Raw genomic sequence first — 15,969 nt, 5'->3', positions numbered from 1 at the left:
TTTTAAGCTGCCTGTACACTTTTAGGCTCCCACTTTTAGCTCCAAACTATGTAAATGGCCCCAAGTGAATGGTACTGTGGCAGAAGGGGAATTTAGCAGTAGCCAGATTCTGGGGTTATACTACTGCTGAAACAGATGAAGGTCACTTCAGAAAAAGCCAAACAAAATCAGCTAATTTCAGGGCTCAGTGCCTTTTGTCTCCTTACTATCATGACCAGGTTGCCAGTTTGTTTTGGGGGGCTCTGGATTTGCTAGGAGAGAGGAAAAAGCGGGGAGGTTGAATGTGCCAAGGGCTTTTGTTTGCTCCTTATTTTTAAAGCGTACTGCCAACATGACTTAGCTCGCAAGATCAGGAACGATTTAGCGTATGGATCCTTTTACCTCTAGCAGGCTGGCTTTAGGCCAACTCAGATCAATGATGTCTAAAAGTCATTACCATCTGATGCCTGCTAGGTGGGCTATGTGAAATTAGTTTCAACACAGTGGCGACTGACAGGAAAGCAGGTAGTTTTCTTGGAATATGTAATGTTAGGATGACATTGATGCTATTGTTATACAAACAAGATTAATAACTAAAGCTACCAGCAAGCCCCAGGGCAGATATCCATTGCATCTGTCAATTCTTGCAATTTGCTACTATTATGTCATAAGATTTGTATTCTAGGCAATGGTCATATTCAGTGATATGGCTCCTGATGCAAAGAGTCTACAGCCTTACTGCTGCCATGGGTGGTTTGCTTCATGTCTCAAACTTCCAGTCAGCATTTGCAATGTAAAACACGAATGTGTCCAATGTTAATATTGAATGAATATATTGCTACAGATGCATCATTAACTTTTTATTAGGAGATGGGCTGTTTTACCTGTTTGGGGAGGAGGAAGTATCTGGAGCCAAAGCAAATTTGTTATTGTTGGTTTAAGTTTAAATTTAAGTACATATAAGTACATAAAATATGTATGGGTTGTAGAAAAACATAATATTGTACTGTCTGGTGTCTTTTACATGTCAAAATACCTAAGTACTGTAGATTTATGGGAACACTCCAGTCTGCAAAGGGATAGGGCTGGATTTCAAGAATATCCTTTTACTTAAGTGATGTTGTCTCTTGTTAAAAAGTGGAATGGACATTGCTTGATGGCATTTTTATAACTACATGGGAAAAAGCAATGGGGAATATGTTGGCAGGACCATTTTGGCCCTTATGGAATGCTAAAATAGCCCTGCATTGGACAAGAGATGTGTTAGATCCTCAGGGTGTAGTAGGTGGTCTAATATTTATTTGCCTTTTTCAACATACATTAATCTACAAAGGCTCTGTCTAGTTGAATCTACATCTTGTTGAGCAGAAAATAATTACCCAGAGCCTAACTTTCACAAAGGAACTGCTTGAATATGGATTGCTTTGTGCAGCCTGGGTGAACAACTGTAGACTGTTTTCAGGTTTCTTTATCATCACTCACATTTCTTTCTAAGTTTCCTGCCTTTGCAGTTTTCTTTCCCTTCCTAAGTTTCCATTTTAGCATAATTTGTGTTCTTAAATCATCAGCATCTTGCAGAGGCTACATAAAGCACCTGTCTGTGTCCCTTACAGTGGATTTGCTCTTACCTAAACCACCCTCTTTCCTGTATCCACCTATGCCACCAGACTACAGAAATTTGCCATGTTCACACAGACGTCTCAGATCTGCAACCCCAGAGCAGAAATGCAGGAGCAGAGCACATCTTAATCTGACAGTCGCCTCCAGACACTGACTGACACAAGGCAGAGACAGGGCATAACACTTGACTGCACTGATTTGCCCAAGCTGCCTTTCCAAAAGGATGTCTAGTCCCCTCTGCCTCTTTCCATATGGCAGCCCTGGGGGGCATGTTTTCTTAAGGCTCAAAAGCCTGCTGAGGCTAGGAAATGGTTGTGCTTCGCAATCCAGACAAACATGCCCGGCGTTCAGGAATTCCTTCTGGCTATTCCTTTCATTAGGACTTTAATAGTATCTGAGTTTTCTTGTGGATGACTGATCCCATCACTGGTAGTCAGAGGCCCTCTGTACTTTTGTTTTTATTAGAGGTCAGCTTTGTTTGGCACAGTGACAAGAGTTTCCAATAGTGTTTATGGAGGAACACTTATTCATTTTTTTTAATAACCTGCTTTACTGATGTAAACATAAATCCAGATTTAATCAGAATTTTTCTCAGGGTGGCATTAGTCTTCATATTTGGATAAATGCAATGTTGTTTTATTTCACAGCTTTAAAAATAAAAATAAACACCTATCCAATAAAGAAGTCACTGTTGCTAAAAGATGATGGAATGGGATGTCAGAAAGTAAAAAATGGAATAGTTTGTTGTGTAGATTGCGTGAGGCCATAATCTATAAACCACAATCGATTAAAGTGGTATTGAAAATGGTAGGGCAGGAGGTGGAAACTAGCAAGCCAAGGTCCCTGATGTGGAAAGGAAAATGAGGTGAAACTGCCTCTGAAAATCCTCTGTCTGTGCACTGCTTCTTTCAAATAAGTTACATGTGTTTGGCTCATAAGCAGACTTCAGTTTTAGAGGTCGTTTTACACCTTGGCTTTAATTTATGCATTCAAAACAAATCATGTGCAGAGCAGCAATCACTGATGCTAAGCATGTGTGGGTGATAAATTACACACACACACAACACATGCACACTTCAGCTTCTCTGCCTCTGCGTCCAATATCAAATGCCAAAATACCAAACCTTGTCTGTCCAGATTAACATCAACTGGAGCCCTCACAGTGGTGGTACCTGTGAGCTGTAGTACGCTCTTCCCGAGTAGTGCCTTGCTCCACAAATAGCCCCATTAATTGCTTATGAAGTATGTGGCTACTCATCTTGAGGAAAGGGCAGCAGCATCTGGCACGGAATATGTTGTATTCACGAGCTGAGAGATGAAGCTGCTACTTGACCAGCATCTGACTAAAGCAGCTCAGTTCCACTTGGCTTCTCTTCTCAGTGGGGAAAGATAATGGATTTGTACAGATCACTAACTCATCTATGCAGTTTGAATTTTTAAAGGTATCAAAATTAGAGGAATTGTTTGAAGGTCTGGTGCTTTTTCCCCCTTTCTAATCTTATTTTCTTAAGCCACGAACATCCTTTTGATTCTTATTCTTCTCTTTTCATGCCATCTGGCTTTAGGGAAGACAGAAGTCCGCTCTTCCTTGCACGGGCTATTGAGGTTGTCAGTAATTATGATTTGGTTGGCTGGAAGCTAATATGATTATTTGTTTAGTTCATCCCCTCTGCAGGTTGATAGCAATGGGACAGTAAGCTAACCTTGTCAGGAAATGCCTGTCTGCCAAACGCAGCCTCATGCTTGCAACTAACAGGCACAGCTAAGACCCCCATATTGCTTGCAAAGGGCTGTTCCCCCGGAGTTAGCTGCTCAAAGAGTGCAACAAACCAGTGTGAAATTCTGAGGTCTTATTCCCCAAAAAAGCAAGGTGAACTCTGGTGCTCCCCATGCTCCTGAGATGCTGAGCACAGATGAGTGTTGCTCAGTGCCTTGCAGGGTCAGACTTATAAATGTTTGCACCAGTTGATAGCCCTGCTATCTCTGTGCCTCTAATGAACTAACCGGTGATGGCCGTGGGGGTTTAAAGGACTAGGTGCTGTGACAGTTATCGTACCTCCCTGGCGAACGCGATGTGATGTTCACTGCAGGTTCCTAACTCACCAGCAAAAATGCAGAACCTTCTCCTGGCGCAGTGGCAGGGTTTTGTGAGCAAACACAGTTTGGGAAGGGATCTTCACAGTCTTTGGGTCTGCCCTGCAGAGCCCTGCCTCTGCAGATCATCACGTCCCGTCGTTCCATTCCTGCTTGCTTTTAGTCATCAAAGAGGAGAGAGAAAGAGGTAAATGAAAAGAGAGGAAACAAAAACTGGGAGAGCAAGCACGTCCTGGCAGATGAGAGGAGCAGAGTCCTTCAGTGTGAATGCTCTGGATGACAGTTTTGTGGCTTTTGGTACAAAATGGCATTTTTGTGTGTCTTCTGTCTGGTAGTAAGAATGGGAAGACGCTCTAGTAATTCTTTCTTCCCTTTGGTCTGTCAAAGCCTAATGTCTTGGGTCTGGTTCTATTGATTTGATGATCCATTTATTACACAGTCTGAAGTTTTAACTCTCAGGGAAAAATGACCAAAAGATGAAGTTATCTAGACCCAGAGGAAATGAAAGAGGGAATGAAAAACTTTTGAACTACAGACGTTTAAGCTTTAATGAAGATTCTGAAAGAAGACGTCATTCAGGCTATTACAAGAAAGGAGATCTTGGGCAGGACCAGCATCTTGGAAGCAGAAGCCTTTTTACAGCACATGTTACTAGTGAAGGCTCAGCAATGCTAGGCTTCAAAGGCCCCATAAAAACTCCTTTGAGTCATAGGTAAGAGTTTCCATTGACTTCAGTGGGCTGTGGATAGTGCCCCACTTGCAGACTCTTAATCCTTTGTGTTATCCCAGATCACTGCTGTAGAAATGATTGCAACAGCCAACAACAAGGAGGCTTACAGCTCCCAAACAGAAGGCAGCAGGTGAGCTCTTATGAGTAAGATCTTATTTTCATGCAAATGTCCTCGGTAAGTGAGAATAAGGAACCGGAGAAAAAAATACCTTGAATAGGAGATACAAATGAAATTGTTTTTCAATTGAGCATTTTCAGTGTATGCCTTTATGCCTCAGATAAGACATTTATTGCGAGGCAATGAATTAAAGTGAATCGCAATTGATGATAATGCCCTGTCATAATAAATCCAACCTCTTAGATATCCGTCAAGAGGTATTCTCCCGAGTCCTCACCGAATACACTACGATTAGTAGACAGCCAGAGGGGAACTGGGGACACGGACCGTGTGGTATCATCACTGTCTTACTTCCACAAGCATCCCACTTTGTGGGATTTCATTAACTAAGTCATTAGCATTAATATAGCCAGTGTTAACCTGCTATGCTCGGGTAGTCTTCTAGGATAATAGGTTCCCTCTACCTGTGTGAATTATGATGGGAGACAATAGTGTGTCATTAGTTCCTTGAGTCATTCCCAGCCCGCCACTGAGGAGACCTAAGTGTGGTGTTCCCTGTATGCATGGTATGAAATCTGGCCCCACTGAGCCAGTGGCAGAAGTCCCATTGCCTTTGAAATATCAGAATTTCATTATAGCATGTAAACTCCTTTGTATCTTATTTCACAGTATTTAAATACTGCCCTGAGAGACTTGGGGTCCCACAGCCTGTGTGAGACTTTTCAGTGGTATCATAATACGAAATGGTATTTACATGTAAACATTTCAATTTGTGTTCTGAGCACAGGGAAATGCTGTGATATCTTTACATTTTTTCCACACCGTGGTGCCTGGTCTGCTAAGAATGACAGCATATTTCTGAAGCATTTTGATCTGTGCATGCATGTACGCATATCTGTATTTGTCTTTTGGTGTGTTTGCTGGTGTGTTTTTATCTTTTAATGACATAAATAGTGATATATATTCTAAAGATATGGTAAGGATATAAATTAGGGTGGATTTTGAAGTGTTCACTTAAAGTATTTGCCAGAAATGTTATTCTCTTGCAGTAATGCACATTGTAATGCTTTTCCTGCTTACAAAAGGAAAAAAAAAATGGAGCAAATTGTGTGTAAGTAAATACATTCCTCCTCACCCTTAAGTTTATCGCTGTCAGCTGATATAATAGGTTTCTCACCAGAGTTGAGGCAGATGAGTGGGCTCTGAATCCTGAAGGGAGGCAACCAGCATAGCTATTTTGTTTTTAGATTTCAAATGGTTTTGAGGGCCTGCCATCAGACGGGGAGAAGTCCCGGACTTTGATGGTTGTTAAATTACAGAGTGCGCGTTTTGACAACCCAGCGGAGCCCAGGCTGGGTAGGCATTCATTACACCCAGGATGCAGAGCGCGGGATGGACGTAGCTCCCCGCCAACAAGCACTGCACCGGGCTTTTCCCGGGGCCCAGCATCGTGGCCTTCTGGCGGCTCTGCAGCTCGGTTACTGATGGCCCATCAGCTGGGGGTCAGTGGCGGCGGCAGGGGACCGCAGGCTGTGATTCATTGAGTGCACCGTTAGGGATCTGTAGCTCGCCACTCTCAGACAAGAGCAGCACATTAGCTACATGACATACATTATGATAGTGCCAGCAAAGTGGTCAGTGCCTAACCGGGATATATTGCAGCCTGCGGAGTGGCTGAGGGCTGCAGCACAGAACATATGGAGATTATTTCCTGAATTTATGCAGCACATGTTTTCCTATAAATTAAATTCAGAGAAAATGTGTATCATAATAGGGTGATGCTCACAACAGCCTTCCCTGTTATGAATTACAATGACCTCTCTCAACTCGCTGGGTGCCCAGCGAAATGGCTTCATGCAGTTGGAAACAATAACATGTACATGGTGTCAGGGTCTGAAAGCCTGACCAAAAGGCGCTCTAACTAAAAGCAGGGGCTTTTTTCTTTTTTTTTTCCCCTCCGTTGCTTCTCTTCTTCTCCTTCTCCTTCTCCTTCTTCTCCTTCTCCTTCTTCTTCTTCTTCTTCTTCTTATCTAGAAACTGCCCAGTTTCTTCCTGAAGTGCCAAGTTGCCGAGAGGGTGGGCAGATGCCCGGGTGTCTGCTCCATAATTAACTCGGTGCTGCCCTTGCTGAGGGACTGCTAGATGGCAAAGGCAGCTCTGGATGTAGTGGCAGCCCCAGGTCATAGGTGAGGGCGGTGGGGGCTGCCAAAACAGCAGGATGGGGGTCCTTAGCCAGAATAATGAGCAAAGCAGCACGTGTCCCTTCTGTGTCCTTGGACTGAGGATCCCAAGTCTTTTCTAGGCAAATATTTGATGTTCTGTTGCCTGGGGCTGGGACAAAGTCATCTTTGCCTTTTCCTTGGGTGTGCTGAAGCAGCTGAAGGGAAAGTGTACTAGAGATAGTCATTGTACCTAAGCATGAAAGATAAAGTTATGTTCCTTACAACTCTGTGTGTGAAATCTTTAGTAGAGGAAATGTAGGAGTTGCCATGTAGGAGCAAACTGGAAATTCATAATTAAAATATAATATATACACACGTGTACGTATATATATACACACACATATATAAAGCAATGGGTATCAGACAGCAAAACAGTCTAGTGTTTACTTTGGGGCAAATGGCTGTGGAGTCAGTACAGACTGATAGAGTGTTTTGAGCTGTGCTTAAGGGACTTGCTTTTTCATTTGCAGCTGATTACAGGCTAATAGGATTTCAAAGATTTCTGGGAGGCAACAGTTCACATCTCATTGCATTTGATTTTTTTTTTTTTTTTGATGTTTCATTTATCATACTGATACCTACCCTTAGAAAAAATTTTATTACTCTCCTGTTTAGCTTCTTGAACTGATTTTTTCCCCTTGGTCCCTTGCTGCTGTCTAATTGGCAGTTTTCAAATCATTTGGGACTTTCGGAAAGATCCTATCAGCCTTTTGTGTGATAGAAGAGAATGGATCATTGGAATAAAAAATAATGTTGCGAATCTTTTTAGGTTTAGTCCTCTCTTCTTTGTCTTTCACTAATACATGCATGATGTGGCTTGTACTGTTAGGTTTTCTTAATGAAAATTAACAATTTGAAATCAACTCATGGGAACAACTAATACAGCTGAATTTTATCAGCACAGACTAATTCTGTGACTGACCTTCTCTGTTTAGTGGCAGTAGTAACCCTAGTTATTTTTCTTTAGCAGCTCACATGTTGGGAACACACACTTAGCCTGTAAATATGGATTCAGGAGGAAAATGAATACGGCAGTGTTCAAAGCAGCCAAAAGCTTAGAAATAATGTTCTGCTGTGACTTTTCCAAACTGACATCTTGATGTTGGGATTATAAATGAAACCATTGTTCCAGCAAAGGCCAAGACTAATAGAAAGCCTTTATTACTGGTCCATTGGCTAATTCTGCTTGTCTAACCCCTTTGGATGGACACAGTGTCAGAAAACATACTCACAGAGGTTGCTTTGTGTGAGATTTGGCCTGCTGAGTGATTACATGTGGGCACAAAGATATCTCAATGACAAGTGTTCTTTGACTAAAATTTGTAAAGTCATTTTCTTTCCCTAGGCCTTGGAGAGGAGTGAACTGATTTTTAATCTACAGCTTCTATGAGTGATATTTGCTTTGTGTCCTATCACCCTTCTATTCAGCCATTCTTCCCTTCCAAGCAGGTAAACCTCTGCTTAGAAGAAATTGTTTCTTCTGCTGAGCCTCGGTGCAGTTGACAGCTGTCATATACAACCACTATACTTGTATACGTGTCTTCAGAGCTAGACAGTCTTAAAGAGCTTTAATCTTTTCTCTTTGCACATGCAGGGAATGCCTAGGAGCCAGAGACCCCTATTGTGGCTGGGATAACAAGCAGAAGCGATGCACCACCATTGAGGACAGCTCCAACATGAGCCTGTGGACTCAAAATATTACTGAGTGCCCAGTAAGTGGAAGGAGTGGAAATATTTTATATATACTGAGGTGTGAGAGTGTGCGTATGTGTAGAGGGGAGAGGGAAAGTGAGTGCGTGGCAGCCTGGTGAGGACTGATGGGAGAGCATGGAGAGCCCAGTGGCACATACCATTATCTGTGCACAGCCTCTTGTTTAGAACACAGAGACCCCAAATGTATTTGTTTGCTCCAAAAGAGGGATCCCAAAGCAATTGCTTGGTCCTCCTCGTGCCCACCCATGCCTTGAGTGAAGAAGATTGGATCGTGCTGTTGGGCTACTGCTGAGAACCATGTAAGCCCCAGATGAAACTTGAGCTTTCTCAGGGCGGCTCCACAGTCTGTGCCGTCTCCTTGGCTTCCCTGCACATCGGGGAAATCAGAATAGCTGACTACAGCGTTCTTGGGCAGCATTCAGTTAATTTTCCTCTTGGATCCCTGAGCTGGGACCAGGAGACAGCACTGGTGAAGAAGTCTTGCACTGGCAGGAAGAGGCATCTAGGGAGCAGCAGAGAAACCGGGCATGCATGGATGGTTTGCAGATGGCACAAAAAGATAACAGTATGTACTAGAGAACACAAGGAAAGGGGAGAGTGTAACCAAGAGAGCGAGTATGAGAAAGAGACTGTTGGGTTCTAGCCTCACTTCAGCAGACCAAAGACCAAATCTATGTGATATTGCAAGGAGATGGTCTTCTTTCCTTGCCCTGGTCTTCATCAGATGGAGCAGTTAAAACAAAAGTGTCTCTGCTTGAATCAGTTTGAGTTGGCTCTCCAGCTCCCTTCCCACACACCCACCCACCCACCTTTGACGACAATATCCAGTTCCTGGCTGTGATCCCCAGAAGCCGTCTGGCCAAATTTAATTCCTACTGCTTGAACTGTTCCTGCAAGGTGGCTGGAGAGGAAAACCAGTCTTGTTAAATAAATTGGGGGGGGGGGGGGGGGGGGGTGGTGATAAATTCTCATTAATGTCCATCGTTATTATCTAACGTCACTTAGCATGTTAATACTGCTAAGTCCGGTAGATAGAGAGAGAGGACTGGATTGGTTATATCTTCAGTATGCTGTTTCTGTCTGGAGGTGCTGGGATGTTTATTCCCCTTATCTTCCTTACTTCTCAGATATTTTCCCGGCAAGTATTAGTCATTACTTCAATCCATCCTCAGCTTGGCAGGCTTAAGTTTTTCACTGCTGGATTCAGAGGCTTGTGTGTTTATAACCCTCTTGTGTTGAATTGGGATGCAGTGCTTCTTGATTGCCCATGCTGTTATCTCGTCCTGCTTAATGCGTGTGTCTGTTGATAGGTGTGTGAGGTGTTAATCCTCTAGTTTGAACATGTCTGCTGTGGTGCACACTAGGGAACAGGCTACTCCAGATCATTGTTTCAAGGTCATAAAAACACACAGAATATTCAGGAGCTTTGGCTGTTCTTGGGGTGCTAGTTTTACATTTGTTTTAGCATTTCCATTGTAGATTATTTTCCATATAGGTGCTCTCATTCTGGTGCATACATCAGCCTTTTGCTCTTTGACTGACGGGCTGCCAAGCTGTTTAAAATCCACATGCAAGTGCTTTCTTTTTCTTTCTCCTCTGCCCCTCGCTGGAATGAATTCACCACTGGCGTGGAGTGGGATGGCTCATCTAAGCACCTACATTAGCAATATCCAAGTATTTCCTTGTGTTCAGTGCACGATAAAGGTCATAGTCAACAGAGGCAGGAGTCTAGGACAGCATGTGCAAATGACCACTGGAAAGGTAGGGGAATGCAGTGACCCAGTGCCAAATTTCACTCCTGAAAAAGACCTGTCTGGGAGTTTAGTTGGATGAGTTCCCATCTTAAGAAGTCCTGGCTTTTCTCACCCCACTTTCCTGGGCCGAGCACCAGGCGCTCAGCTGTGCTGGTACAGCTGTATGTGAGATCAGAGTCAAGTGTGACATGGCATAGATTAAAAGCACCCCTCCCAAGTAAACTTTTCCTAACCCAGATAATGTCAGTGAGCTCTTCTGCAGCCTAGCCCACAAACAGATGTCCTGGCACAGCTGAGAGACTGGCATGCAGCAACTTTTAAAGCCAGAACTGGCATATTATTGAATTATATCCTACAGGGTCCAGGCATTTGTGCGAGTCAACCACAACACTAACACAACTTGACTGCTGCTCTTGTGCAGACATGCTTGTTCAAAGCTAGTCTGAACATCTTCGTACAGCACTATATTGTATCACAGATTCTTACTCTCCAGCTTTAACATTAAGGGACCTTAGACAGAGGCTTAATCATATAGTGTTAACCTAGTGCCTTGGGCAGTGGTTAATATGTTACTACCAGGTAACACCCAGAACCTCGTAAAGGTTCGTTGCTAAGGTTGCAATGATGTCAAACATTTTAACATTAAGAAATGATAGGACACATATTGCACATGCTGCTCTTCTTTTTCCTGTATGTGCATGTGTCATATCAGGGAGTTCTGAATACATGATTGCATGCTGTTTATTCTTGGGCTTGGGAGAAGGGAGTGAGGTGCTTTTTGGTTTTAGGAAAACTGAAAAAAGCCACATCCTACTTTATCTTACTGATGCCAACGTGAGCCACCAGCAGGAAAGGAACTTTAGATTTGGCTAACAAACTCCATTAGCCAAGCTCATGGGGTCACTGTTGATGGTGGTTGACAAGTGAGGAACTGAGTATTCCCAATAAAGTGTACAGGCCTTACCGGGAGCCAAATGATGCTCTTCATCCCAGTCCCACTCTGCATGTCCAGCAACCCCTTACCTTAGTCATCTGGCATCTGCTCCATGCTACCCCATTTACTTGCTAATCAGTGCCAGTCTCCCCACTCCTTTTTTGGGGTGTCTAGCAGACTTCTACCCTGCTCTCAATTCCTGTGGGCTCAGCCACTCAGAGCTGCAGTGCCCAGGATAACCCTGCTCTGGCCCACACTGCATGCCCAGTGCACAGAGAAGACTTCAGGTGCTAGGATCAAAATCTCTGAGTCTCTGAAAACTGAGAATTTTCGTCCCCACCTCCCAAGGACTTTATACTCTAGACAGATTTGAATGGCTTTTCATGGGAACTGCAAAAAGGTGTTAGAAGGACATAAAGTTCAGTTCCTTGCTCTGAACTCTAGTTTGTTTCAAGGAAAAGGTTGCTACTTATGGACATTCTTTTTCCCTAGATTTGATTTTAGAAATGGTTGAAATATTTTGACTGAAATTTTGCAGGAATTTTCAGCTTCTATCAAACAGCCAACATGGAAACTTCCAGCTGAAGTAATTAAAACTTGGCGAAGTCATAAGCAGTTGACATCTGAATCCTAAGAAGAAGCATAGATGAATCGAAAGAACAAGGAATGCTTCTAGCCTTATCTGTAATATCAGAATAAACATTGAAAATATCCTGGTAGCAGGGGGTAGGAATGGTCAGTCTGAATTTTTAGATCCTGCACTTGAGCCTTTAGATGGTAAAAGGAAGAAACAAAAAGGTGATGCCCTTGGTGGGAATATGGCAGTTTATAAAATATGAGAACTCTGGAATTGGTAATATTGCGAGGTGAGAGAAGGGCATTTGATCACATGTGTTTTAAAAGATGTCCTCTCTGTCTGATGGGCACTGTGTTGGCTACAAAGGGTTTGCCTTGTAAAGATATTCCTGAAAAAGATCAATGCATATGGGTTTTTATCCCACTTCCCAAGTTTGCTCTTTTGAAGATATTTTTATGAATTTAAAGATGGAATAATAATCCATATGTAATTTCTTAAGTATAAAAACTTCCCACACTCACAACGTGACATGTTTATAAATCTCAGCATTTCAGTTATGGCTGCTTATTTGTTTAATTTTTGGGTTGCTTCCCAGTATCACTTATGAGCCAATAATTATTTGTCAGCTTTTTTTTTTTAATTGAAGCCACGGGCCATATCATACCATTGATTTCTGAACAGAACTCCCTGCTGGAATCAGCAAGGCTTTCTGGCTCAAAAATGAATAGAAATGATCCAATAGTTGGATTATGACTTTTGTAAGGCAGGAGGAAAAAGGAGATAAAAATCTAGTATTAAATATCTCAAAGTAGTTCTTTTGATTTTTTTCCCCCTGACTTTCAGCAACCCAACTGTATTGATTTTTGACTGCATGCATGTTTAAAACAACAAATTCAACAACAACAACAAAACTCAATGTTCTCTTCTCTGGGCATCTTGCCTTGTAACCTGCAGCCCAGAGCAAATTTTTATGACGACATGATAATCTATTGCAAACAAAGGTTTACAACAGATGCTTGAAACCCCCCGACTGCAGCCTGATGAGCGCAGTAACAGATCTAAATTACTTCCATGCCACTGCTGCATATTTCTGATGCTGCTGTAGATGGGTGAGAGGGGAAGATGACAGCCCACCGGAGGTGCGTTGTGAGTGTTTAACGTAGTGCCAGACTTGGAGAATAAGCACAGAACAGCGTGTTTCGGAGAATGAGTGTTTGAATGCACTTCTCCCGTGGCTGTGGTTGGCTCTCTGCGTGGCTCCCAAGCAGCTCACAGCCTCTCCGTGCCTCGGTTTCCTCATCTGTAAAACAGGAGAAATTATTTTCCCCCCCGGGGCGGCCCAGGGGACTGATCCTGCTGACTGCAGAGCTCAGTGAAGCATGGCACAGTGGGGTTTGTCAGTGGTAGCTGGCTCAGATTTGGGGCCAGGGCTGTTCACCAGGGCCCCAGCCTCTTCCTGTCTTCACCCTTCGTTGTGTGTGACACCAAGGCCAAGTCCAGCGTTGCCTTTGCCAGCGGTTTTACCGAAGCTGCTGAGCATCCCACCACCCCATGGGTGACACCAGTGGGGATGAGCCACTTGCAGGCGGCTGCCATCCGTGCCATCCCGCCTGCGAGGCCCTGCACTTTGGGACATGGGGTGGGAGGATGGAGGGAGCCACCGGGGAGAGGGCATCATGGTCCTGCATGGTAGCGGGGAAATAGTTGTACCTTGGCAGGGCCAGCGTGGATGTCTTTCTGCCTCGTGTTTCTGAAGTCAGGAGCAGAGGGGAAGCCAGGGCAGGGGTGTTCAGGGCGGCTTTCCAGACATGGTCCTGGAGTTGCTGGGTTTCGCAGTAGCGGTGGAGCGGGCAGAAGAAGGCAGCGGTGGCCCGGGAGCGATCCCTGGAGGAGCAGGCAGCAGTAATCTCAAGTCAGCCTTGGCGGCGAGGGCCCTAGCAGCTTACTCCCCCAGCCCTCGGCTGAGGGCTCACTTAGCAGCACTGGTTAAAACAAGGCACAGGGGAGCAAGCTCTGACACCCTATCTCCTGGAAGGTCTTCACCGGTCCTGGGCTGAAATAGTTCTGTTTCTCATGCTTTTGGTCTGCCAGGACTACCGTATTTTTACTTCTTTACAGTGCACAGGGAGCTCAAGCCCCAGCCTGCTTGGGGCTGTACAGGCATGAAGCAAAGGGCAGAGGAAACAGATAGCAGCATGGTCTGGTCTATAAATTGCCTTGAGATTAATTCTTTCTCTTTAGCCCACTACGTGACCCTCAGCATTAATTCTAGTCACCACCATCTCCTCTCAGCCTTTTAGGCTATGGCTCTACTTAGAAAGGGAGCCAGTTCTAACTGCGTGTTTGGACAGGGCCAAACTCAGCGAGGCCCTGGTCTCAGCTGGTCACTATGGTTATACAAACGCTAACTAGGAAAATATCCTGCAGGAACAGTCCCAGGCACTGCAGAGGCAGGAGCGTAATGGAGTGGGGACAGTCAGCACCGGCCGTTCTGTTGCTTGAAAGGCTGAAGCTGTGCAGCGTGGGATGAGGGAGTGTGGTGGTTTTGTGGCGTGGCAGATAGATGCTTGCGCCTGGTGTGCTGCTAGCTGCGTCGGCTCGGGTGCCTGTACGCACACGATAGGTATGCGGGGTGGAATTTGGAGGGTAAATATTGATGCAGCATTGTCTGAAAACAACCCTCTGTTTTGAATCCTGCTCGCAAGCACAGACAGCTCCCATCTAAGCTGCATCTTAATCCTCCCAGCAGCTTTGTTTGGCATTTCTATTGTGGGGCTGTCTCCAGAAATGTAAACTTGCTATTAATGACCTTTTTTCTTTTAAAATTAGGTGAAAAACCTGACGACAAATGGAAGACTGGGGCCTTGGTCCCCATGGCAACTGTGTGAGCATTCAGATGGGGACAGCACAGGCTCCTGTATGTGTAGGTCACGTTCATGTGACAGCCCTCGTCCTCGCTGCGGTGGTCGCGGCTGTGAAGGGGCCAGGATCGAGGTCGCAAATTGCTCAAGGTACCTCAGCATCTTTGTGCATTTTAGGAAGGGAACGAGAGTTGTGCCTGTCCACAGCTTAGCTCCTTCCTTGTGTTTCTGTGACCGTGTGGTTGCATCCCAGCCAAACTGAGGTATGTGAGGTCCAGCTTGAAGTCAGTGAAAAATGAAGAAGCCCAAGGGCTCTGAGAGAAGGGCCTTCAGCCAGGGCTCTTGGAAGATGAGTACCCCAAATTAGTGTACACGTTAACCTTCCCTGCACTGTGCCTCGACTTCCCTCAACTGTACAGTGAGTAGTAAGTGACCCATCAGGAGGAGGTGAGTAAGGCAGAGATAGTTGTTAGCCAACTGAACAGCAATAAGCTAAAAAAATCCAATAAGCTCATCATTTTTCGGAGTTTGGGTTCCAAGGTTGCATTGCCAAAAGCGAGCAGAGCTCCTTCAGAGCAACACTTGTAAAGACAGGGCCTAGCCTAGCTCCAAGCAAGGCTTGTTTGCCTTGTTCTGCAAGTCTGTGAACTGTCTGCAGCACCCTGGCTAGGTGAAAGCAACAGATCATTGTCTGGCAGCGAGCAGCACTTAGGAGGCATGCCTGCCGGGGACAGCACTTAAACAACGCATGTAGCTCAGCTTGTGTCGAAGTGCTGCCTTTCCAGGGAAGCCTGAAGCTTGTGCTTGAGCAGCATGGAAGCTAAATGTCCTCCGGTCAGGTGCCCAAACATAGCCTCATTACCCCACCACCCTCAGACTACATCATGTCGTGACTCAAGGAAAGACGATGCAATAGTGTAAGCACTACTTAACTGGGGTGGGGCCAGCCAATATTTTGGTAAATATTGGGTCAATACAGTTTTCATCTACTTTATCTTCTCCATAAACATTCATTCCATTGAGGACAGCTGTCTCTTGACTCATCCCTGGAGATCAGTGCTGGTCTTGGCACCAGAAATTCAGCAATACTCATGTTTTAATTGGCATCTCTCCTTCCAGTTGTGGGCTGTGCTGCACAAAAGGCGTGCAGTCATTCCTGCCCCTGTGCTGCCACTGTGGGCTGAGTGGAGTTTTCCCCAGGCAGGCTTTTTGTGTCAGTGGCAAATGGAAAGCATGCCAGTGGGATGGGTTTCTCAGCACTGCTCTGATGGCAAAAGAGGCAGGAACGGCTTCTAAGAAGGGGATGAAAAATAGATTATTCAATCTTAAGACATAGGAAAACAGCATGGTTTGAAAAATAGGGACAT

At 44.6% G+C, this 15,969-nt stretch overlaps 1 protein-coding gene across 5 annotated transcripts in view; it reads left to right on the top strand.

Moving 5' to 3' along the window:
- Window positions 1–15,969, top strand: part of SEMA5B (semaphorin 5B) — a 281,859-nt gene that overhangs the window by 228,787 nt on the left and 37,103 nt on the right. For all 5 annotated transcript variants that reach the window (XM_030018532.2, XM_030018529.2, XM_030018530.2 and 2 more), the window contains 2 exons: window positions 8,358–8,475; window positions 14,571–14,752. In XM_030018532.2, coding sequence (XP_029874392.1) covers window positions 8,358–8,475; window positions 14,571–14,752 — 300 coding nt within the window. The remainder of the gene's footprint in view (window positions 1–8,357; window positions 8,476–14,570; window positions 14,753–15,969) is intronic.

Source organism: Aquila chrysaetos, chromosome 6, assembly GCF_900496995.4.
Source record: "Aquila chrysaetos chrysaetos chromosome 6, bAquChr1.4, whole genome shotgun sequence".
NCBI classification, from domain to species: Eukaryota; Metazoa; Chordata; class Aves; order Accipitriformes; family Accipitridae; genus Aquila; species Aquila chrysaetos.
Note: the sequence above shows the minus strand (reverse complement) of the source record. Positions and strands in the feature narration are given on the sequence as shown.